This window comes from Anolis carolinensis, unplaced genomic scaffold (genome assembly GCF_035594765.1).
Source record: "Anolis carolinensis isolate JA03-04 unplaced genomic scaffold, rAnoCar3.1.pri scaffold_8, whole genome shotgun sequence".
In the NCBI taxonomy this organism is placed as follows: domain Eukaryota; kingdom Metazoa; phylum Chordata; class Lepidosauria; order Squamata; family Dactyloidae; genus Anolis; species Anolis carolinensis.
In genome coordinates, this window is record NW_026943819.1 from 25,157,940 (window position 1) to 25,184,274 (window position 26,335).

Here is a 26,335-nt window from a genome sequence, read left to right on the forward strand (position 1 = left end):
CTGGGGGTTGGTGCTCATTTCCGTTTCTAAGCTGAAGAGCCGGCGTTGTCCGTAGACACCTCCAAGGTCATGTAGGCAGCATGACTGCATGGAGCGCCGTTACCTTCCCACCAGAGCAGTGCCTATTGATCTACTCACATTTGCATGTTTTCGAACTGCTAGGTTGGCAGAAGCTGGGGCTAACAGCGTGAGCTCACCCCACTCCCCAGATTCAAACCACTGACCTTTCAGTCAGCAAGTTCAGCATCTCAGTAGTTTAACCCACTGTGCCATTGGTGTCTCCGTCTGCCACATAGCTTTGGGTTAATAAACCCATATCTCTATAAGAACATTGATAGATTAATATTCTTTCTTACAACTGCCGTAAGAACAGTGTTAGCTCAAGTATGGAAACTAGAAGAAGTACCCGGTATAGAGAAATGGATCAATAAAGTGCTGGAGGTAATGAACATGGATTTATTGACTCAAAAATTAGCGCAGGACTGGAAACCTAGAAAAGAATATTTACAAAGGGAAAAAAATAAATACTTACATAAAGTTAGACTAAGGAAACTTCCTGGGAATACAACATAAAACAAAGGTAGTTAAATTTTCCTTAACTACAAACTCAAAATATATGAACAAAGAGAATAATAAAGAGGACCACATCCAGAGCTCTGGAAGTTATAGGGAAAATATAGCAACTGTTCAACTACATAATTTCCTTCTTTTTTTTCCTTCTTCTTTTTTTACTTGTTTTGTTTTGATTAGTTTTCTTCCTTCACACTATTTTGGTATTTTGGTGGTGATTATCCTGATGCGTTTTTATTAAATCGAGAAAATAATACGATTTCTTCTTTTAGGTAACAAGAAATATACAAGTTGCTTGTAAATTGCACAATAAAAAATATTTGCAAATAAACCCATATCTAAACCATGATGTAGAATACTGGCAAATGTTTTTTTTAGAAATTGATTGACTTTCCTTATACATTGAGGATGTTAAAGCTAAATAAATGCATGAATTATAATGGTGTGGACTTACTTTTTGTCCTTTTTTCCCCCTCCTAGGCCCTAAGGAAGGCATCCCTAAGAACACTTGCTTTTGGAAAGTGCTGAATGCAGCCATTGCAACACTAGCTGATGCCTTATTCCAGTGCTCTTGGGGAGAAGCAGTAGCAACTACTGAGAAGGTAAATAATTTCCATGTTCTTGTGACCCAGTCTACATAGTTCAGCACAGAACTAAAAATGGTGGGTTTGGCTTGGAGCCACTTTTGTCTTAAGGACTGAGCCGAACAGCTTAAATATTCAGTCCAGTTTCACCACCCATGTTTCATCATGTGAAGTTGGCAATGGCACTTCAGAGACTGCAGAAACAATTAGAAGCTAGAAGTCATTGTCATCTCCTGAGTCTTGACTACTTCTTGACACCTTTCCAATCCAAAAACCAGCCTAAGGATTCCCTAAAGTGATAGCAAGAAACTCCCAGTCTGGTGCTTTCTAATTGTTTTCGGCTAGAACTTCCGTTGTTCCCATTAAACACACTGGTCAAGTACAATGGGAGGTGTGTGACAATAAATCTGGAGGGCACTAGAATGAAAATATGGTGAGAACCTGACTGGTGAACTGTTGGACTTTTCTGAACGAAAGCATTTGTAAATGGTGCTGATTTCATGAAAGATGGGAGACACCTATTTAATGATTCTGTCATTGCCTCTGAATGTTACATGGAATTGAGTATAGTTTTTAAGATGGTGCTGTAGTGCAGAATGATTCATTAGGAGATAGAGATTATCAAGAGAAAGGAGGACTGGAGGCTCTTAATCTATTGGAGATTTTAATATATGTATTTTACACAATGTTGATGTGTCCCACTTTGAGCAGCAAGGAGATGCAGATAAGACATACAATTATTATTATTATTATTATTATTATTATTATTATTATTATTATTATTATTGACACAAAGACATAGTATGACACAGCAAACGAGATCTATATGCTGGATTTGGAATCACAAAATCACGTCGAACATTATTATTATTATTATTATTATTAATAATATTATAATTGTATGACACAGCAAACAAGATAGATATGCTGGATTTCGTATCACAAAATCACAAGTCGAACACTTCCCAAGTGTCTAGGACTGTGTGATGTATTTTCGGATGATGCGTGCAGATCCCAGTAGGGTGGCCTTTTGCAGTTGGCAGATCGTGATTTTGTCAATGTCTATTGTTTCCAAATGCCGGCTGAGATCTTTTGGCACAGCACCCAATGTGCCAATCACCACCGGGACCACCTGCACTGGTTTCTGCCAGAGTCATTGAAGTTCAATCTTGAGGTCCTGATAGCGGCTGAGTTTTTCCTGTTGTTTTTCGTCAATGCGACTGTCACCTGGGATGGCGACATCAATGATCCAAACCTTTTTCTTTTCCACAACTGTGATGTCTGGTGTGTTGTGTTCCAGAACTTTGTCAGGCTGGATTCGGAAGTCCCACAGTATCTTTGCATGCTCATTTTCCAATACTTTTGCAGGTTTGTGATCCCACCAGTTCTTTGCTGCTGGCAGGTGGTACTTGAGGCATAAGTTCCAATGAATCATTTGGGCCACATAGTTGTGCCTCTGTTTGTAGTCTGTCTGTACGATTTTCTTACAGCAGCTGAGGATATAATCCATGGTTTTGTCGGTTTCCTTGCACAGTCTGCATTTTAGGTCATCAGCTGATTTTTCAATCTTGTGTTGTTGTTGTTGTTATTATTATTATTATTATTATTATTATTATTATTATTATTATTACGCAAAAGACTAGCTGTTGATTTAAACTTCTGAGCAAGCTTTTTTGTTCTCTTTACATCATAGATTTGAATAGAAAACTGACTGTTTCAATGCTTCTGAATCCCTCCCACCTCCAAAACGTTTTCAAAACATCAGCAAGATTTTTAGCTGTTCCATATTTTTGATGAATAGGCCTTTGGTTGAAGAATACCAAACTTTGCTCCTTTTTCTTCTCTCTGCTTCTTTCAGGACACCATGAAAAATTACTCCCCGGTTTGTTTAGCTGCTCGGTCTATTTTTGAAGAACTGCTGAGTATCCAAATGACGCTCGGTCCTCACTTCCCTGAGAAACAGTCATGCGAAAGGTATTGAAAATAGGACAGATGCTATAACTAATCTGGGTCTGTGACGACCAAATGCTTCTCACCCCAAGATGTTTCTGTGCATTGAACTGGATTTACTGGACTATTTCTTAGTTACATAATGGAAACAGTCACTTTGCTTAGAAGGTCCTGATGCTCCCTTACTTCATGTGGATAAATGACTCACCCCTTTGCAATGATTCTCTTGTTGAAAATGCAGTTTATGTGATAAAAGTGCACACATTTCAGGAACAGAACTGCACCACTGTAATAATTACCAAACTTTAGACTCTAGCATTTAGATAACTCATTCCCTAATCCTTCAGGCATTTATCATGCAAGGACTTGAATCCTGTTGGTTGGCTCCAGGGAAAACAAACCTATTCAATCAAATATCAACACTTAGGAAAATCCCAGATAATTGCAACTAACAATGCATTTCTTGCCAGAGATTCCTAGAGATACCATCACAAAACAAGCAATAGTAGAACTACGAGGGTTGAATGAAAAGTAATGCCTCCACCTTCGTAACTCCTCAACAGATGGCAGAACTTGTATGCGGCAAGTACTCGCTTGTTCATTAGACTCTCCTCTATAGTTCCATTTGATGGGAAGCTTTAGCATTGAACAGTTGTGTTGTTAAAATGCAACGTATGGAACCCTGCGCAGACGGTCAAAGCAACATGCAGTCATTGAATTCTTGTCAGCAGAAGGTGTCATCCCAAAGGAGATTCATCAGAGAAATGCAAGCTGTTTATAGGTGTTTATGTGAGTACTGTTGGGTGAGTAAGTTTAAAGATGTTGAGGTGGGAACATCTGACTTGCATGACAAAGACGTCCTGTGACAGCAACCACCGAGTTTCACAAGCAAAAGGTTAACAGATAGATTCAGGACTATCGTCGTAACACTCAGAGAGAAATTTCAAGCATAATCGGCATTTCACAAGAACATGTAGGTCACATTATTGCTTTGCTTGACTATAAGAAGATCTGTGCACAATGGGTCCTGTGAGACACTGGTTTCAGAAACAAAGTGTCGACTTCTTCCGTGATGGCTTCAGAAAACTTGTTCATCATTGGCAGAAAAGTATCCAATTGTCTGGTGATTATGTGGAAAAATGAATAGTGATAGTTAAAAAGCACATTCTAAGGATTTTTTCTGCGTTTGATTTATTAAAATATTCCCATCCAAACCGAAGTAACGAAGGTGGAGGCATTACTTTTCATTCAACCCTGTGTTTAAATACTTTTTCTGTAGCTGCCTTGGCAGTATCAGGTCTAGGAAGAAATATTTTTAATGAAGGAAGGAAGTGCATAGGAAGGCCACATAACTACATGAATTACATCAGTTGCAGAGAATGAGAATTCTTTAAGACTGTTTCTGCTAGCCGAATCCACTAAATTCATTATGAATGTGTAACCCAGAACAATAGTGCCCAAATGCTAGTCTTCCAAGTGCTTTGAACTTCAGCTCCCAGGAGCTGCAGCAACCTTGACCAACACAGTAAAGAATTATGGAAGATGAAATCCAAAACATATGAAGAACCACAGGGCATAATGCACCAAGCACAATCCACAAACTTGTGGACAATTTCAACAGAAAGGAGGAAACCATGAAAATGAACAAAATCTGGCTACCAGTATTTAAAAAAAATCTAAAATCAGAACAGTATATAAAGAACAACACTCTGAAAGCAGAGGAATTACAGACATGAATCAATCAGGGGCCACTAACACCTCCAAACAAAGGATTTCCCCAGACAGGAATGAAGCTTGCAAGGCCATTAATGCTAATCAAGATGATTAATCACAACATTCACACTGGCCTCCAACAGACAAGAGTTCTTTCTCCTACCTTGGACCTTCCAGAGATATATAACCTCCCTTGCTTAGTTTTTCAATATATCTCACAACCTCTGTTATAGATGTGGGTGAAACATCAGAGGAGAATGCTTCTGGAACATGGCCATACAGCCCAGAAAATGCACAACAAACCACCAAGCACAATGGTTGTGCAACATCTGTTATTTTCGGGAGAGTTTCTGTAGTGTCACAGGTATTAGCATCAGTACCACAATTGCAGTAGCCATATATGTTCTGTAGCTGAAACTGAATTTTCCTTTTGTAAAAAATTATATGGACTGGAAACACTCCTCATGGGCTAAAAGAATCATGGCATCACTAGTCTCCTGCTTATTAGTCTACAGCAGTTGTGCGCAGTTTTCATGCATTCTTCTGGTTTGCATGAATAATAATAATAATAATAATAATAATAATAATAATAACAACAACAACAACAACAACAACAACAACAACAACAACTTTATTTTTATACCCCGCCTCTATCTCCTCAAAGGGGACCCAGGGTGGCTTACATGGGGCCAAGCCCAAATAAAAACAATCTATATATATAAAAGAGTGATGGCATCAGGGCAGCGGACAAAACAACAAAACTACAGGCCCCCCAACCTCGAAATTTGACACACAACCCATCATTCACGGCTCTAGGTTGATACAACAAAAAGAAAAGAAAAATAAAGTCCTAATTACAGGGAGAGGAATAATAGTTTTTATCCAATTGCTGCCAGTTTGAAGGCTAAGCTCCGCCCACTTGGTCTCCTAGCAACCTACTCAGCCCAGGGGACAGGCACAGTTAGGCCTCACTTAGGCCTCTTCCACAGATTATCAGATTTTAACTGGATTATATGGCAGTGTAGACTCAAGGCCCTTCCATACAGCTATATAACCCATTTAGAATCTTATATTATCTGAACTGGATTATCTTGAATCCACACTGCCATATAATACACTTCAGTGTGCATACTAAACATAAAGACAACCATACAACAGGCATTCAATACCACCACTACCTCAACAATTTCTCACCAACACCACCAGACAACGCCACAGCAACGCGTGGCCGGGCACAGCTAGTAGCAATATAAAACACAACAATAGACAAAAGACATGCACAATTATAAAAATTTAAACATTAGCCAATAAAAACAAATGACAAGAACTAATAAAAACATGGATTAAAATGGAGAGGTTGTAAAAGTAGGCTGGGTAAGGTGCACCATATAAATATTGTAAACACAAGGTGACTGATAAAGTGCTGCAAATTCTTGGAATTGCAAATTGGGATGGGAATAGACCCTCTGTCTATATCAAGTTGACAAAGGTAAAAAGTGCAAACCAGTACAAGAATGGTCACAGATACAGGATTGTTATGGGGATGAGCACAAAAGCCATCACAATGTGTAGTGGGCGGGAAGCTCATTCCATCTGCACCAATGAAATGCGTTCATGCAAATGAGTTCTAGAACCTTCACCACTGGCAGTTGAAGGATTAACTGATCTTTGGCAGTTGTAGCCTCTCTCTGGTTTGACAGTTGAGCACTAACTGAGCTCTCTCCAAACCAGCTTTGACTCCTTTCTCCTACTCCTCAAGATTTTTAAATTTATGTAAGGTTGCAGTCCTTCTTCCACTTCGCAATACCGGGACTATAGCAGAAGGAAACGATCACACAAGAAATAGCAGTGGAAAAACGTGGACTTCTGGTGGGCGGTCAATGGTGACGGACACGGTTTGCCAAGGCTCTTGGTAAGCCACCCTATGCCGCACCTGGGTTGAGTATAGGCTCCCCTCCTCACCGGAGATTAAAGCTGAAGGAGCTGCAGAGTTGGCTCAGGACCCCCCAGTGACCCCAGTAGTCACCCACTCCTCAAGGATGGATGACTGAGAGGGCCCGGGAAGACCGTGGGAAGCGAGGTATTAGGAATGTATTCATAACTTGTTAGGATTATGATACCAATATGGTTAGATATTGGTGCAGAGTAGCAAAAACGCAGAAGACTAGGGGTTTATGTGAGCAGAGGTGAGCAAAAAGAAAAAACAGCCAGCTTTCCTTTCCCTTTAAAGAGTCATATGCATAAAATAAGCATCAGAGACATCAAAAGTAAAATAGTCAAAATATTATTTAATTATTTATTACAATATTTATATCCCACCCTTCTCACCCAACAGGGGACTCAGGGCGGCTTACAATAAAACACACATATAAAACCTGTACAATACACTATAAATCAGTTAAAAATTAATTTACATGAAACATTCATAAAACGTATTAAAAATATGTTTACTCGCATTAAAAATATGTTTACTCACAATTTTGTATGATGATGGTCATACAGGTAAAAACATCTTAGTTCCAAAAAAAAAAAAGCAGTTCAGGATACTACATATCTGTTAACAAAGAAGTAACATCAGCATGGCATGGCTGGATCAAGAAAACAGGAAGAACAGAGAGCCAAAGAGAGAAAGAACAAAAAAAAAGTCTCTCCTTTTGTGCCCCAAATTCTAAAGGTGTACATCACTTCCTGTGTGTCCCCAGAAAAGATACTCCCCTTTTTCACTTCACATGCGCAACCCTTAAAATGGTGCCATCAACTTTGGAATGCAGCTTGGCTCAGGTTACTAAGCAACAAACAAAACTAACTACATAATTGGATTTGAAAAATTCTTTTACGTAATATATATGTACCAAATGGTCTGAAAACGAAATTTATAAAATGTGTATGGGATAATATAAATCAGAAGGAATTTGATGATATTATCGTTTTTGGGGATTTTAATGGGGTTTTAGACAATAAAATGGATAAAACCTACAACCAAAGAAAAAAGAAAGAAATTAGTTCCCTACCAAAGACCTTCATAAGAATAAAAGAGGAGTGTGACCTGCAAGATGCATGGAGGGAACTTAACCCAAATCAAAAGGACTACACGCATCTTTCAAGTAGATACCATACTTGGTCAAGGATGGGTATGATCTGGACCTCCAAAACAATAACTACTAAAATAAAATTAAGATCCTGCCAAGAGACCTTTTGGACCATTGCCCTATTATCATGGAAATTAACCATAGAAAACACATGAAGAAATGGAGGGTGGGTGATAATTTGATAAAACAGGATAAAAATATAGAAAAAATTAAAGCAAAGACAAAGGATTTTTTTCGAAATAAATGATACCTCTGAGGTCAGCCCACAAATAATCTGAGATGCCTACAAAGTGGGTTTCTAATCCAACAAAGCACAATTAAAAGTAAAAGAAGAAACTTGGAAATAAATAAATTAGAGAAACAAATTGAAATAAAGGAAAGGGAATTTAAAGCTAACCCAAATAATCAAATAACAAAGAGAAAATTAGAAATATTAAATAAACAAAAAATACTTGGGAAATAGATAAAATAGCCAAACAATTTAAATGGGTGAAACAATATATGTTTGAAAATGCTAATAAGCTGGGCAGATGGCTAGTGAGGATGATAAGGAAGAAAAAGCAGAATTAACAAATCGTAAAAATAAGGACACAGGATAAAGAGGTATGCACAGATGAGGAAATAAAATAAGAATTTAAAAGGTTTTATAAGGAACTATACACAAAAGATCCTATTAACCAGGAAGATATAGTAAAATACTTAGGCAAACAAGGCCTTCCAAAAATCACAGAACAAAGACATCATTTAAATAGGGAAATTATGGACGAAGAAGTTAAAAAGGTGATAAAAAATTTAGAGGCAAATAAGTCACCGGGCCCAAATGGTTTCACAGATGGATTCTATAAAATAATACAAGATGAGGTAATACAATATATTTTTTAAAAATAATGAATCAGGCTTTAAATGTAAAAAAGATCCCCGACTCGTGGAAGGGAGTGAAATAATTATGTTACATAAAGAGGGGTCCGACCTGAAAGAGGTTCACAACTACTGACCCATATCACTATTCAATACAGATTATAAAATCTTTACAAAAATATTATCAAATAGATTTAAAGAATTTTTAAATGAATGGGTTACGAAAGACCAAACAGGTTTCCTGCCGAATCGGAGTATCAAGGATAATGTTAGAATAATGCCAGACACAATAGAATATTACGAGTTGAATCATCAGAAAGATGTAGGTCTAATATCAATAGATGCAGAGAAGGTGTTTGATAACCTTAATTGGGATTTCTTCAAATTACTGTCTCAAGAATTAGATATAGGCTGGCAGTTCCAGGTCTTCTCCTTATCAGCTTTTCCTTCAGTTTTGTCAAGGAACTTTCCATGCAATGTTTTGTTGTACCAGCTGTCAGCTCTAGTTTGTAGTGCGGTTTTCTTGTACTGATTCTTTGCTGTGCTTTGAGAAGTTTCTGATTTTTGACTTCAATCAAAGCAGGTTCTTCACTTTGCTTTACATATTCTGCCAGGGCATTTTCATTATTATTATTATTATTATTATTATTATTATTATTATTATTATTATTATTTTAATGAGGTGGGTAAGAAACTGAAACTTGTATTTTCTACATTGTTCAGGTTGAAACAATACAAAAGTTTCCTCTGGCAAACAGATCTTCAATATATATTGGGAAATCCAGAGCAAAATGCGCAGGAGGGATGCACCCATGGGAAGGATCAAGAAAGGGACCCCTCTGGAGTTCAGGTATCACATTTAAATTAGCATTTAAACATCTCTCTAGCTTATATCCTACCTATCCCCCAAGATGAGATTCAGGATGGCTAACAATAATTTTAAAAAGAGTAAGCTGAAACAAAATTACTTTGGGTTGAAAAAAAAGTTTACCGAAGCGTTAAAATAAATGGAGAAGGAAGAAAGTAGATGAGCAATGGTTCCAACAACACCTGGGCAACACCAAGTATATACGCTAGTCATAATTATGCTAGTATTCCTCATTCTCTTTTCTTCATTCTGTGGCAGGATTATTCAATGGCTATACAGCTTTTTAACTACCGGTATGTGATATGAGGTGGTGCAGTGGGTTAAACCACTGAGCTGCTGAACTTGCTGACCAAAAGGTAGATGGTTCGAATTCGAGGAGCGGAGTGAGCTCCCATTGTTAGCCCCAGCTTTTGCCAACCTAGCAGTTCGAAAACATGCAAATGTGAGTAGATCAATAGGTACTGCTCCAGTGGGAAGGTAACAGCGCTCCATGCAGTCATGCTGCCTATATGACCTTGGAGGTATCTACAGACAACATTGGCTATTCAGTTTAGAAATAGAGATGAGCACCAAGTCCCAGAGTCGGACACGACTGGACTTAATGTCAGGGGAAAATCTTTACCTTTACTATGAGGTTCTGCAGACAATGAAGCTTACCTGTTCAAATTTACTATTCCTCTCCAGGTCAAAATTTCAGAGCTGGAGGAGATGCTGGATGCCTTGAATGAGGACTTCTTCCAGCTCACAGTGCAAGCCATGACAGTCCACAAAGAGGAGGAACAATTGAATCAGGAGCTCAGAACACAAGAGGAGTCCATTTCATTTGAAGTACATGCATTTTGTCATTTATTACTATAGTTGTAACCCTTACTTTATACTCAAATGAATATTAATTCACAGGGATTTAAATACCCTACAACTACAGAACAGTAGGACATGGCTGAATGTAAGATGAGCTAGATTGCTAACCTTTTCAGTTCATATTTCAATGGCTTGTGAGCATATTTTTGCTCCATGGATACAAGAGTATGTGAAGGTATAATAATAATAATAATTAATAATAATAATAATAATAACCTTAACAACAGAAAAAACTCAGCCGCTATCAGGACCTCAAGATCGAACTTCAAAGACTCTGGCAGAAACCAGTACAGGTGGTCCCAGTGGTGATCGGCGCATTGGGTGCCGTGCCAAAAGATCTCAGCCGGCATTTGGAAACAATAGACATTGACAAAATTACAATCTGCCAACTGCAAAAGGCCACCCTACTGGGATCTGCACGCATCATCTGAAAATACATCACATAGTCCTAAAAGCTTGGGAAGTGTTTGACTTGTGATGTTGTGATACGAAATCCAGCATATCTATCTTGTTTGCTGTGTCATACTGTGTTGTCTCAATAATAATAATAATAAAATAATAATAATAACACACAGTCCTAGACACTTGGGAAGTGTTCGACTTGTGATTTTGTGATATGAAATCCAGCATATCTATCTTGTTTGCTGTGTCATACAAAATAATAATAATAATAATAATAATAATAATAATAATAATAATAATAATTACGATTACAAAATTACGATCTGCCAACTGCAGAAGGCCTCCCTGCTGGGATCTGCGCGCATCATCCAAAAATACATCACACAGTCCTAGACACTTGGGAAGTGTTCGACTTGTGATTTTGTGATATGAAATCCAGCATATCTATCTTGTTTGCTGTGTCATAATAAAATAATAATAATAATAATAATAATAATAATAATAATAATAATAATAATAATAATAATTTGAGGACTGGGTGCAGTAACAAAAGATCTCAGCCGGCATTTGAAAACAATAAACATTGACAAAATCATGATCTGTCAACTGCAAAAGGCCACCTTACTTGGATTATTCATCATTCAAAAATACATCACAGAGTCCTAAACTCTTGGGAAGTGTTCGATTTGTGATTTTGTGATTTGAAATCCAGCATATAAATCTCATTTGCTGTATCATAGTGTGTTTTTCTATCAGTAAAATAATAATTTGAAGACTATCATGTCTGTCTCACTGGTAGCCATCCATCCTGTATCTTCAAGTGGGACAGACATTTCTTCATTAAGCCCTGTAAATATTGGCATTCCCTCATTGCCACATAACATCTCAACAGAGCAATTAAGCTATAGACACATGTCTCCAGAGACTGTGCAATGCTATTTGTTAGATATGGCAAACCAGTGGCTTTCATGATGTAGTTGGACTTCAAGTTGAACCGTTGCCCTTGATAACTGCAGCTGATGGGAGTTGTGTTCAGCATAAATAACTCATTCCTCCTATTTCTAGTTGATCATACCAGATAACGTTATTTTTTCCGGCCCTTTCTCTCCCTACCTTTTTGTACAGCCTCCTAGCGAACTACCTGAGAAGAAACCACAGCACTTTCCAGAACTTCTTGAATCTTGGTCTGCCAAGAAGGACCAAAGATTGCTACTAGAAATTAAAAGAAGCCTCATTGGGCAGAGGATCCGAGATGTGGAATCAGAACTGGCATCACTTGGAAATCAGCAGTGACTACCAACACAACTGAGGAAAAGCCACTTTGAACTGAGCATCCGTTAGATGTTTTCAGTTGACCTTGTTGTCTTGTTGTGTGGGCAACCAGCCTTTTTGTTGAAATACTTCACTTGAACCTCTTGGAATTTTATGTACGGCTCTAGGTTTAAGCTACACAGAAGAAGTGAACAAAAAGAGCATCTCCTCAAGTAATAGATTGGAAATGGCTATTTTAGGGGCTGCAATGTCACCCACTAAATAATTTCAGTAGATGGGCTTTACAGTATTGATGAGAAGAAAGCACTATTTTTGCTCTTTAATAGTATTTAAAAGTTAGGTGAGGGGTTCTTGCAATGACAGTGAGTGGATTTCCTGCCTTTCCTGCTCTTTCCTAACTTTTACAGACTTTGACAGGAGGTCCTCCACGTTCACTCAGGTAAATAGAGCAGGATCCCCATGAAAGTGGAAAGATTATATGTAAAAATTATTATTTTCTCTGAGAGAACACTTCTCTAGTAATGTCTAAGTCCATGTCTATGTCCTCTGTCATGAGTCTATGGTCAACCTCTGCTAGATGTTGACCATAGACTTGCATTGCAGGACCTATGAAAACCTAAAAAGTGATCTCTCTAGGAATATCTCGGTCTTCTAGCACAACACTATGGTCAACCTCTGGTGGAAATTGATCTTATAGTGGTCCTAGAAACCCACAGACATATAAATGCGGAAGACCGACGGCAGTTTTGTAACTGGCTTCTAATGGCCTCCCTATTGCCAGTGTCCATATCATTCTTTCGTTTCTATAATTGTATTATGTATGTATTCCTTTATTTATGTTTTGTTTATACCCCACTTTTTCTCTCCACAAAGAGTCTCGAAATGTCTTATTTATTTATTATTTATGTAATATCCTTTCTAAAATGTTTCTGTATCTAATGGGTTACTAACTAATGTGTGATGTGGACACTCATATAGGCCAAGACCACAAATCGAGGGACAGGCAGGTGCAAAGTGACTACACAATGATGATTTGATGTTTTGCATATGTCAATTCCCAAAGAATACACTGTGGGAGGGGACATGCCAACTAGGTTTGATGGATGCTCATGGGAAAAACGAACATAAAAACAGGGAAATCCCTCTAGCTCCCAATGACTTTCCGTGAGAAGATATATGAGGAATGGGTACGTGGGATATGTACATGCACATATGTTTGCAAAATGACGTATATTTGTTTACTGTTCAACAAAATGGCAGGCCTGGATTAATCTACCACAATCCCAGGGATTGGGATAGTCTTGTGAAAAGTTGAATAATTTGAGGTGTGTAATGAATGCATGTGAATATACGCTTTTTTGTGGGAAAGCTGGAAAGTTGGGGTGAAAATTACACTGTGGAAATTACCAAACTGAACACTGTATTGCATTGGATTGACACTCAAATATGGTGTGTAAAGGTCCACATATGCATGGAATTGTTTCTGCACAATGTTTTCTTTTGACGGTCAAAATGGCAAACATTACAAATACTCACAATGGCGATTATTTGTTTGTTTATTTACTACATTTATATCCCGCTTTTCTCAACCCGAAGGGGACTCAGAGCCGCTTACAAATCAAATGAACATACAATATGTTATTAGCATAGCACAATATAAGCATTAAATTACTATATTGTACTATATCATTATGTGGTAATATTATTAGTAATATTGCATTTAATATATAATATATTATTAATATTATTATATTGTATTATTAGTAGTATAATATTGTAGTCCATTATAATATTATTATCAATATTATATATTATATTACAGTAGGCATGTCTGATGAAAGAGACGTTGCTACAGAAATGGCTTCTAGAGGGATTGAAAGAGTGTATCATGCCAATGAGAAACTTGGTTACTAAAATAGAATAATGCCGCCGCTGTTGTTGTTGTTGTTGTTGTTGTTGTTGTTCCCTATATCCGAATGTAGCTCACATCCCCAAGCATTTCCTCTAACCTACTTTTCCTTAGAGCTTCATCCAGATTGAGTTACTGTAAGGAAACAATTGTTCTGGCTGAGAGCCAGTTTAGCAGCATGGCACACTTTTAAAGCAGGCAATGTTATTTATATCTCTCTTTCGTGGCTACTGAGATAACATTTACACAACTAATATTAAAGAATGGAGGGCTTTTCTTTTTTTTTTCCTGGCTAACATTTAAAGTGTTTATTAAGCTCTTTATCCCAAGTTGTTGACTAGAGCAATAAAGAAACTCAAGATGCCAATCCCTTTAATAGATCAGTCGGTCACCATTAAAAAAAGAAAAGAAAAACAAACCTGGGTGGCACCCAGCAACCAAGACATGTTAATTCTCTTTCCAGTAACCAACTGCCTGGGAAACAGTTCCTGGTATTGCTTTCTTTTGCAAAGGTTGTACCGAATTTAGGGAATGTCATGGCTTTTCTTCCTCCCTTGATTTGCTGAGTAACATTGGTACACACAGTGCTGTTGAAGTTGGCATTAACAAAATGTAATTGTTCCGGGTATTGCTTTCTTTGGCAAAACTTGTAGAATTAGGGGGACCTGGTAATAGGCTTGTTCCTGACAGTAATGCTTCTTCTTGACATACTGAGCCACATCTCTACACAGTGCTGTTGAATTTGGGATTACTTGCTAGTACAATGTTACTGTCACATTTTTCTTGAAAAATGAGTAATTACAGCTGGCTCAGGTTAACGGATATTTTGTGGTTGCATTGTTAAGCTGCACTCCTGTATTATTATTATGGCATGTTAAACAAGGGTAAGTTACCTTGTGTTACCTTCTCTAAGTAAAGAAATCTACAGTTTATATTTCCCATCTCCCTGCTTTCGCTTTCGGGTCATTTTCTGGGTGGATGTATTTATATTGTGGTTGGTTTCACCTGTGTTTGCTTTCCATCCTTTAGGTCCTGAACAAAAATGTTCATCACTGTGCTTCATGGTGGTAAGTGATCTTCTAGCTTTGTGCTTTTTGGGGGGTGACCAGTATGCATCCACCCATGCACTTCTATGGTCCCCTCTGTATCTTTGCTGTTGAATTTCCCATGTTGGTTGCCCCAAAAACCAATATGTTCTTTAAAACAACATCCATACTCCCCTTTTGTCTTGTTCAGAAGCAGAACTGTAGCCCAGGAAGCTTCCTAGAAGCATAATTCCACTTCTGGGCAAGGTGTGAAAAGTACAGGGTGTTTGAAAAAGAACTCCCTAGTTTTCATTTAATATATGGAAACTAAGGAGTTGGGGTTGTTGTATGTTTTCTGGGTTGTAAGGATCCCCGGTGGCAAAGTGTGTTAAAGCGCTGAGCTGCTGAACTTGCAGACCAAAAGGTCCCAGGTTCAAACCCCGCTATTAGCTCCAGCTTCTGCCAACCTAGCAGTTCGAAAACATGCCAATGTGAGTAGATCAATAGGTACCGCTCCAGTGGGAAGGTAACAGCGCTCCATGCAGTCATGCCAGCCACATGAACTTGGAGGTGTCTACGGACAACTCCAGCTCTTCGGCTTAGAAATGGAGATGAGCACCAACCCCCAGAGTCAGACATGACTGGACTTAACGTCTGGGGAAACCTTTATCTTTACCTTTATGGTCATGTTCCAGAAGTATTCTCTCCTGACGTTTCGCCCACATCTATGGCAGGCATCCTCAGAATCCTTAAAGAAAAAGAATCCTTAAAGAAAAAGAATAAAGCAATGAAATCCAAATACTATTTTCTATCTTTCCTTCATAGAACACAAGGCAGATATTTTTAACATTCATTGCAAAGTCCAGATTCTCCTAGATGGCATTAAACATCGCTGTGGCTGTGAGGATGAAGGTACTGTGACTAAGAAGAAGAAAAAACAAACCAATACTTTTCCTTCCACTGTATACGAGAGAAGTGTCTCATATTGGGATGTACTGATGTGGTTGAACTGATGTATAGCAAGTATCCATTTTGAAATGTAAATACATTTGGATTTGGAATTATCATCTATGCACTGGTAGATACCTGTATCTTCAACATGAATGCAATTGTCACCATACTGATTCTCATGCGTTGGATAGTTCTCTGAATTAGATTCATGTTCTTTTTCCTTCTCTTTTTCCCCGCAAACTTTTCGGTTTTTTCTTATAGCTTTCTTCTTGGGGAAGTGTCTACATTCTTGTACTTAGTAAATAAATTCATGTAGATAAGGGTTGTCACGCCAGGCAAATGTATCTAACTCTTGAATTTTGCTTTGCAGAAGAAATAGACTTAGCAGACGAGAGTGGCCAAGTAAAGAATTTACTCCAAAACAAGCACCGCTCTGCAATTGAGCTTCTTGAAGAACGAGAGACTTATGTACTCCTTGGTATTACAATCAGTAAGTGCCATACTTTAAGTCCTAAAACAGCCACATGATGAATAGGTTTATGCAACACTCATCCCCTAAAACCAAGGAGAATTATGCAAACTGGAATAAGCACTACATTGTGTGTATGTGTAGGTAGATAGGTAGATTCAAGATAGATAGATACAATTTTGCTAGTAAGCAAGCAGTTCTCAAGTAAGGAAGCACACTCAAGCTAGTGAGCACACACTATATAAGTATGTGAAGGTATCATATAGATAGCTTCTAATGTCTTGAGTTAATGATGCAAACATTTGGGTATTGTTGTGTTCTTTATTCTAAATATCTTTTAGATTAAGATCTTATATCAAGAAATCGGTGTAACTTTCCACTAACTATGTACTAATGGAATTACCATATATACTAGAGTATAAGCTGACCCGAATATAAGCCGAGGCACCTAATTTTACCACAAAAACTGGGATAACGTATTGACTCGAGTATAAGACAAGGGTGGGAAATGCAGCAGCTATGGGTCAAATTCAAAAATAAAAATAGATACAGTAGAGTCTCACTTATCCAACACTCGCTTATCCAACATTCTGGATTATACAACGCATTTTTGTAGTCAATGTTTTCAATACATAGTGATATTTTGGTGCTAAATTCATAAATACAGTAATTACTACATAGCATTCCTGCATATTGAACTACTTTTTCTGTCAAATTTGTTGTATAACATGATGTTTTGGTGCTTAATTTGTAAAATCATAACCTAATTTAATGTTTAATAGGCTTCTCCTTAATCTCTCCTTATTATCCAACATATTCGCTTATCCAATGTTTTGCCGGCCCGTTTATGTTGGATAAGTGAGACTCTACTGTATTAATAAAATTGCATTATTTGAGGCATCAGTAGGTTAAATGTTTTTAAATATTTATATAAACTAGGCTTATACGCAAGTATATACAGTATGTCTAATTGTGCGTTGTTGAAGGCTTTCATTGTCATAATCTCTGGGTTGCTGTGAGTTTTCCGGGATGTTTGCCCATGTTTCAGAAGCATTCTCTCTTGATATTTCACCCACATCTATGGTAAGCAACCTCTGAGGATGCCTCCCATATGTGTGGGTGAAACTTCAGGAGAGAATGTTTCTGGAACATGGTCATGCAGCCCGGAAAACTCAAAGCCCGGGCTGTGGCGCAGGCGGGAGAGCAAGCCAGCTGCAATTAACTGCAATGAATCACTCTGACCAGGAGGTCATGAGTTCGAGGCCCGCTCGGAGCCTATGTTTGTTTGTCTTTGTTCTATGTTAAAAGGCATTGAATGTTTGCCTATATGTGTAATGTGATCCGCCCTGAGTCCCCTTCGGGGTGAGAAGGGCGGAATATAAATGCTGCAAATAAATAAATAAATAAATAAATAAATAAATAAATAAATAAATAAATAAAGCAACCCTGTGCATTGGTTTATTGTAACACTGCACAAACTATGGGTGATATAACAGAAGAAGGATGGGACACAAAGAAAGTAAAATAAAAACAGGCACATAGAAAAACCCAATTTTGGATTCAGAGTTGCAGTCATGTAGCTATCCATTATATTTTACTTGGAAATGAGATTCCACTGAAACATGTGAAATTTGCTTCCTAATTAATCAATCTAGACTGATTGGTAGCAATTATCCAGTGTAGCATGCTGAAATCTTTTCAACTAGCATCCAAAGAAGAAGTTATATAAATTGTCAATAGCCCTGGAGGGATCTCAGATTAAAACTGGAATGTTGAACAGGTTTTTAAAAACTCTTTCCCCCTCTTACAGTCCAAATGCAAACAGGCAGAAAGAAGGGAAGACTTTGCTTTGTTTCTTGCCTAGTGAGAAAAGCTTCCATTGATGTGTTTACTGGAGCCTAGTTTATCTCTTAAGATTCCTTTGTGCCTCCATAGTAACAGCACAGTAATCTGTGTCTTGGGAATTTGGTCCTCTTTCAAATAAGAGGAGCTGAAACGATGCTGTAAGCAGGAAGCAAGGCGTTATTTCATTATTTCAAAGGCTAGACTAAGCTCTCACTGATACAAGATAAAGAGTTTAGGAGTTTCAATAAAGGGCCTCAAATCTGCTCATATTCCCTGCCTCCGCCAGTGTCAGCTAGAGCCTATTTCCTTCAAGGCAATCTCCCCCTTGTCAGATAGTTGTTGCTGCTACCCTGTTTCCCCTAAAATAAGACATCCCCAGAAAATAAGACCTAGTAGAAGTTTTGCTGAATTGCTAAATATAAGGCCTCCCCCGAAAGTAAGACCTAGCAAAGTTTTTGTTTGGAAGCATGCAGGATCGGTAAATGTACATACCATAGATCAGGGGTCCCCAAACTAAGGCCCGGGGGCCGGATGCAGCCCTCCGAGGTCATTTACCTGGCCCCCGCCCTCAGTTTTATAATATAATATATTGTATCTACATATAATATTGATAATAATATTATAATGTAATACAATATAACACTAATAATAATACCATATAATAATATTAATTATATATTCTATATTACATATAATATTACTAATAATATTACAGTATAGTGGTATAGTTCAATATAGTAATATATAATGCTAATATTGTGCTATGCTAATAATATAATATATTGTATGTACATATAATTTGTAAGACACTCTGAGTCCCCTTTGGGGTGAGAAGGGTGTGATACAAATGTAGTAAATAAATGCAGTAAATAAATAATAAATAAATTTTAGACTTGGGCTCACCCAAAGTCTGAAATGACTTGAAGGCACACAACAACAACAACAACAACAACAACAACAACAACAACAACAACCCTAATTAACTTGACTATCTCATTGGCCAGAAGCAGGACCACACTTCCCATTGAAATCCTGATAAATGTATGTTGGTTAAAATTGTTTTTATTTTTAAATATTGCATTGTTCTTTCGTTGTTGTTTTTGTTGTTGTTGTTGTTTTTGCACTACAAATAAGACATATGCAGTGTGCATCGGAATTTGTTTGTATTTTTTTCAATTGATAATCCGGCCCCTCAACAGTCTGAAGGATTATGGACCGGCCCTTGGCTTAAAAAGTTTGAGGACCCCTGCCATAGATTGTTGTACATGGAAATAAAAGTAGTAACAAGAAATAATAATAATAATAATAATAATAATAATAATAATAATAATAATAATAACTTTATTTTTGTATCCCACCTCCATCTCCCAGAAGGGACTCAGGGCAGCTTACACAGGGATAAGCCCAACAACAACATAAATTTACATACAAACAGAAATTTAAAACAGTAATTTTAAAACAGTATAGTAATAGAAAGGATTCACAGTTTGGTTATGCTGTTTTGTGATGACAACTACTGTACAGTAGATAATAAATTTTCATTTTTAAAAATTCAACCATAAATGTGAATTCGTCTTCGTGGAAAAATAAGACATCCCCTGAAAATTAGACCTAGTGCATTTTTGGGAGCAAAAATTAATATAAGACACTGTCTTATTTTTAGGGAAACAGGTATGTGACTTCAAGTGGTTTCATTTTATGGTGACCTCAAATAGACCCTATCATGGTGCTTTCTTGCTCAGAGAGAGGTTTGCTATTGCTTTCCTCTAAGACCGAGACAACCTGACTTGCCCAAGGTCACCGAATAGATTTCTATGTCTATGAAGGTCTGCACAGTTAAAGCAATGGTAGTATGGATGCGAGAGCTGGACCATAAGGAAGGCTGAGCGAAGGAAGACTGACACATTTGAACTATGGTGTTGGAGGAAGATTCTGAAAGTGCCTTGGACCACGAGAAGATCCAACCAGTACATCCTCCAGGAAATAATGCCTGACTGCTCACTGGAGGGAAGGATACTAGAGGCAAAGATGAAGTATTTTGGCCACATCATGAGAAGACAGGAAAGCTTGGAAAAGATCATAATGCTGGGGAAAATGGAAGGAAAAAAGGAAGGACAAGAACAAGATGAATGGTATCCTTGAAGTGACTGGCTTGACCTTGAAGGAGTTGGGGGTGGTGATAACCAACAGGAAGCTCTGGCGTGGGATGGTCCATGAGGTCATGAAGAGTTGGAAGCACCTGAGTGAATAAACAACAACAAGTGATATTTGAACCCTGGTCTCCAGATTCATAGTCCAGAACACAAAACCAGTACAAGTTGCTGCTTCTCAATCTCAAATTGGACAGGGAGATCTCCAACCTTCGCTTTTGATCTGTAAAACATTAGGTACGTCAACTTGGAGAAAAAGCACAGCACACGAACATGATTAGATGTCGCAACCCACCTTGCTATAGACATCCAGTCACACACAGAAGAAAGTTTTTTATAGTTTTATTGAGCAAAAGCAGATATAAATCAAAGCAGGCAGTAATAAGGTTTTCACGATTGCAGTAAAAGAGTCAATAGGAATCCAATAGTTCATAAGCCATAAGAATCCAAGAATTATAAGCCATAACAATCCAATAATTCATAAGACAAAACAGTAGTCAATAGATCCCAAAGAACAAAGGCCCAAAGGTTTCAAAGATCCAGGAACAGGAAACTTTTCTTAGGCATGAAGCAGGAACATCCACTCAGAAGAAGCGAGAATTTGCTTTGACAAAGATCTATCTCAAAACACACACTTTTAAAAGCACCCCAAAAATGCATTTCTCTTTCCTGCAGAGGCCTCTCTCTTCCCCGCCAATCTTACACTCCTACGAGACTGTACTCCTTTCCATAACAACCGGTCTGCCCTAGATAATGATGGCGCCCTATTCCGTGCAAAGCTCATTTATTTGTTCAGCTATTTGTTTTTTGGTAAGGTGTTGGGATAGTCATGATTCAATAATGACTCGGGCTATGTTTTCCTTTTCATGTGCATATCCCAGGCCATTCATGAATAAGTAAATAGGAGAGGAAAAGGGATTGTAGTCCCACCTTAGAGTGGCAAACATGCCACCTAGATATGGGCCAGCCACTGGTATAGAGTAAGTAAGTAAGTAAGTAAAGCTTTATTTACATACCGCTCTGTCTCCCCAATCATAAAACAACATACACTATATAGCCAACATAATAAAGTACATGATTAAAATGAGATAAAACTATACAATTGAAATAAACAATAAATAACAGTTACAACAAACCTTGATCAAGGGGATGGGGATCATTAGCCAAATATATTAATATAGACTGTTTAGGGATAGATGAGACTTATACAGTATATTTCAGGGCTCCAGCAATCCTTTCCAATGAATTTGTAAAACAAGGTATCATATGCATAATGCTTCGTACATATTCAAACCATACAGAATGATTTTTAGAGGGAGGTTGAATAATCATGTTCAGAAAAAAATAACATAGTTATGGAAGAAGTGCTATCAATATCAGTTCCCATCATATATGCTGACCCAAGGTAGGGCAAGCCGTCCACATCCTCATACTCTCCTCTTTGCCCTTTACAGATAGTGAAAGACCTTCAGAGGCAGGATTTATCCCTCTGCTGAAAGATGAAATCATCATTAACTCCAGGTTCCTAGGTAGGTAGGAATTTTGGTATCAAACGTCATGATGGAATGGAGAAAGAAGGTCTCCTACCGCTCTAGGGCGAAGAGGGGAAGTTGGGAAGACATTTCCAACTTATCATCTGTGCCGTCAGCTGGAGGACCCTCCCTCCAGTAACATGCTATGCTAATAATATAGTGTATATATTTGTGTGTGTGTGTATAGGTAAAGTAATGGTTTCCCCTGACGTTAAGCTCAGTTGTGTCCGAAGCTGAAGAACTGGTATTGTCCGTAGACACCTCCAAGATCATGTGGCTGGCATGACTGCATGGAGTGCCATTACCTTCCTGCCGGAGCAGTACCTATTGATCTACTCACATTTGCATGTTTTCGAACTGCTAGGTTGACAGAAGCTGGAGCTAACAGCGGGCGCTCACTCCGCTCCCTAGATTCGAATCTGCAAACTTTCGGTCTGCAAGTTCAGCAGTTCAGTGCTTTAACACACTGCGCAACCGGGGGCTCCATGTGTGTGTATATGTGTGTGTGTGTATTATTATATATAATATACAATATAATTTACAATAATAAATAATAATTAATATATGGTATATACGAGGGTTATCCAGAAAGTAGATTATGTTTTGGAATTAAAAATAAACAAAGTATAGGAGAAAACATTTACCATATGCAGTTGAAAGCCACACACAAATACTACATCTCACCTAGTCGCCATTCAAATCTAGGAACTTACCATAGCAATGAATGAGCTTTGCAACTCCTTCCCCACTAAATTCTGCCGCTTGTGTCCTCAACCACTTGTTTCCAACAATGGGGGGGTGGCCGGCAACGCAGCGTTTCGCGGGAAGGTGTGACCGGCTGGTTGAGGACGCAAGCGGCAGAATTTAGTGGGGAAGGAGTTGCAAAGCTCATTTATTGCCATGGTAAGTACGTAGATTTGAATGGCGACTATGTGAGATGTGGTATTTGGGTGTGGCTTTCAACTGCATATGGTAAATGTTTTCTCCTATACTTTCTTCATTTTTAATTCCAAAACGTAATCTACTTTCAGGATAGCCCTCGTACATGTAATATGCATAGTAATATTATAATGTAATGCAATATAATACTAATACAATATAATAATATTAATTATATATTATTTATTACATGTAATATTACTGGTAATATTACAGTATAGTGGTGTGGTGCAATATGCTGGTATATAATGCTAGTGTTATGCTGTGCTATTGATATAATACACTGTATGTAAATATTATTTATAAGCTGCTCTGAGTCCCCTTTGGGGTGAGACGGGTGGGATATAAATGTAGTACAGTAGAGTCTCACTTATCCAACACTCACTTATCCAACATTCTGGATTATCCAACACATTTTTGTAGTCAATGTTTTCAATACATCGTGATATTTTTGTGCTAAATTCATAAATACAGTAATTACTACATAGCATTACTGCGTATTGAACTTCTTTTTCTGCCAAATTTGTTGTCTAACATGATGTTTTGGTGCTTAATTTGTAAAATCATAACCTAATTTGATGTTTAATAGGCTTTTCCTTAATGCCTCCTTATTATCCAACATATTCGCTTATCCAACATTCTGCCGGCCCGTTTATGTTGGATAAGTGAGACTCTACTGTATATAAATAAACATGCAGAGTTATCAAAAGTTGCTAATGGAGAGGAGCTCTTCCTAATAATAACATTTCCAATATTCATAGATAACATATAACAGAAAATAATAGAATGAGGAAACATGAGGGGAATTTTGACATCTCTATTCAGAATAAGTTCTATTGCCATCCGCAACGAAATCCCTTTGTGTGGCTTTCACTTTTAGTTTGTTTCCCAGGCAAGAGAAAGCTTGCTTCATTGAGTACTTATGGCCTTTGATCTGTCATTCGAAAAATGTTGGTATTCACAAGCAGAACACCTTTTCTATAGGCGTTTCATTACAGATGATAAAGGATTACCAAAGAGATATTTTTAGACTAATCTCCAACGGAATATTTTTGAAAATGAAATAATAAGACAGCCAAACCGGCAAGTGGAGTGCTTTTCTCCTTTCTTGTAGTGATGCCATCACATAACTCTTAGCATTTTGGAACCCAAAATAGAGATAGTAATGCAGTAATCCAAACAATCCCTTTTAATTCCATAGCAAGAATATTACTTATTAAATTTGATAATCCTTGGTTATGTCTTCGTGTTACATTGTAAGGGGGGGGGAAACAAAATAAAGCTTTGAAATTATATATACTGTATAGCCTAGTTTTTCAGCTCTTTTTTAGGGCTGAAAAAGCTCCCCTCGGCTTATACTCGAGTGAGCGTCCTGGCCAGCTTCTATTCAGGTCGGCTTATACTTGAGTATATAGGTATTCGGAGTTGGACAGTCTTCTCTTATTAAAGTCTTATTATTATTATCTTAAATTACAGTTTTATATAAATATTCAAAAACATTTAACCTATTGATGCCTCAAATAATGCAATTTTATTAATACAGTAGAGTCCCACTTATCCAAGCCTCGTTTATCCAAGCTTCTGGATTATCCAAGCCATTTCTGTAGTCAATGTTTTCAATATATCATGATATTTTGGTGCTAAATTCGTAAATACAGTAATTACAACATAACATTACTGCGTGTTGAACTACTTTTTCTGTCAAATTTGTTGTATAACATGATGTTTTGGTGCTTAATTTGTAAAATCATAACCTAATTTGATGTTTAATAGGCTTTTCCTTAATCCCTCCTTATTATCCAAGATATTCGCTTATCCAAGCTTCTGCTGGCCCGTTTAGCTTGGATAAGTGAGACTCTTCTGTATCTACAGTAGAGTCTCACTTATCCAACACTCGCTTATCCAACATTCTGGATTATCCAACGCATTTTGGAGTCAATGTTTTCAATATATCGTGATATTTTGGTGCTAAATTCATAAATACAGTAATTACTACATAGCATTACTGTGTATAGAACTACTTTTTCTGCCAAATTTGATGCCTAACATGATGTTTTGGTGCTTAATTTGTAAAACCATAACCTAATTTGATGTTTAATAGGCTTTTCCTTAATCCCTCCTTATTATCCAAGATATTCGCTTATCCAAGCTTCTGCCGGTCCGCTTAGCTTGGATAAGTGAGACTCTTCTGTATCTATTTTTATTTTTGAATTTGACCCGTAGCTGCTGCATTTCCTACCCTCATCTTATACTCGAGTCAATAAGTTTCTCCCAGTGTTTGTGATAAAATTAGGTGCCTCAGCTTATATTCGGGTCGGCTTATACTCGAGTATATACGGTAGTTACTAGATAACAGCATATGTTATATTTAGCTTGTACTTTAAACTGCTGAACCAGCTCTTCTTGCTTTAAAATATTCTGTGAATTATATGATGTAATTCTTCTACCTGAAGCTAAACTCGCAGCTTGGCAAGAGCAAAAGAAACCTTCTCCCAGGATGAAATCCAAAAGGGCTCATAGAAGGTCAAACCTAGATATTCCAGCTGCTGTAGGTGAGTTTGTAATTTTTTTAATCTGATATACTCCAGTATAGTTCATATAAAGGATCCCAAAAGAATCTACAGTTCATTGAACTAACAAATAGCAATGATAACAAAAACACTAATGGGTATTATAGAATTGAATGGTCATTAACTCAATGCACTATTTGCCATATTGTTGGTGGTCGATATCAGTTTTGGTTGATCGTTGTCTCTTTCTGCTTCAGGCTTACGGAACCATTCACCCCATGGCAGTAGAACAAGGACTCCCATTGGATCCCCAAAGTCAAGCAGGAAAAATTGACGTTTCACTGAGTGTCAACTGATAACCAATGCTAAATATATATTTTTCTTCTTTTTGGTGCCATATTAGACATGCAATTCTAATTGTAATCCTCATTGGCCAGTTTTGCACATAGCTTCAAGCACACGTAGTATGTTGCAGTATAGATGTGCCAATTGTGTCTCAACGTAAGCAATTAGCTATAGAACTGAAGGCGACATTTATATATTTTTACATCTCTTTTTGGATGGATCTTTGGTTTCTTATTTTTTTCCAGAGTTTTAGAAGAGTTTTAATAAATGTTCCTAAAATGAGAACCTCGGGATCTTCTGATGCTTCTTGCTGCTTCATTTTTCATTTGTTTGACTTATTTATTATTTTATTATTATTTATTTACAGCATTTATACTCAACCCTTCTCACCCCGAAGGGGACTCAGGGCGGATCACATTACACATATAGGCAAACATTCAATGCCTTTTAACATAGAACAAAGACAAGACAAACATAGGCTCCGAGCAGGGCT

General features: G+C 37.5%; 2 protein-coding genes across 7 annotated transcripts in view; both read left to right on the forward strand.

Moving 5' to 3' along the window:
- The window catches only part of LOC100564612 (zonadhesin), a 180,895-nt gene extending 167,186 nt beyond the window's left edge, over positions 1-13,709 (forward strand). For both annotated transcript variants that reach the window (XM_008119521.2, XM_062960921.1), the window contains exons 83-87: positions 1,051-1,172; positions 3,013-3,128; positions 9,488-9,614; positions 10,317-10,460; positions 12,021-13,709. In XM_008119521.2, the coding sequence (XP_008117728.2) occupies positions 1,051-1,172; positions 3,013-3,128; positions 9,488-9,614; positions 10,317-10,460; positions 12,021-12,188 (677 nt within the window). In that variant the 3' untranslated portion in view covers positions 12,189-13,709. The remainder of the gene's footprint in view (positions 1-1,050; positions 1,173-3,012; positions 3,129-9,487; positions 9,615-10,316; positions 10,461-12,020) is intronic.
- Positions 12,186-26,127, forward strand: LOC100564413 (uncharacterized protein CXorf65 homolog). 5 transcript variants are annotated; one of them, XM_062960924.1, is made up of 7 exons: positions 12,186-12,606; positions 15,106-15,143; positions 15,927-16,013; positions 16,423-16,542; positions 21,971-22,045; positions 25,441-25,539; positions 25,755-26,127. In XM_062960924.1, exons 2-7 carry the CDS (start codon positions 15,119-15,121, stop codon positions 25,829-25,831), a joined length of 483 nt encoding a protein of 160 aa, XP_062816994.1. In that variant the 5' UTR covers positions 12,186-12,606; positions 15,106-15,118; the 3' UTR covers positions 25,832-26,127. The 5 variants fall into 5 exon arrangements, with proteins under 5 accessions (XP_062816994.1, XP_062816993.1, XP_062816992.1 ...); XM_062960923.1 differs by lacking the exon at positions 12,186-12,606 and adding an exon at positions 13,843-14,688; XM_062960922.1 differs by lacking the exon at positions 12,186-12,606 and adding an exon at positions 13,843-14,588.
- The last annotated feature ends 208 nt before the right edge of the window (positions 26,128-26,335 follow it).

Bases quoted from the DNA above. Each gene is read 5' to 3' on its own strand.
- LOC100564413 (XM_062960924.1), top strand. From the start codon at position 15,119: ATGTTCATCACTGTGCTTCATGGTG. The intron at 16,014-16,422 runs GTACTGTGACTA...TTTGCTTTGCAG, and splicing joins CTGTGGCTGTGAGGATGAAG to AAGAAATAGACTTAGCAGAC. The intron at 25,540-25,754 runs GTGAGTTTGTAA...TTTCTGCTTCAG, and splicing joins AGATATTCCAGCTGCTGTAG to GCTTACGGAACCATTCACCC.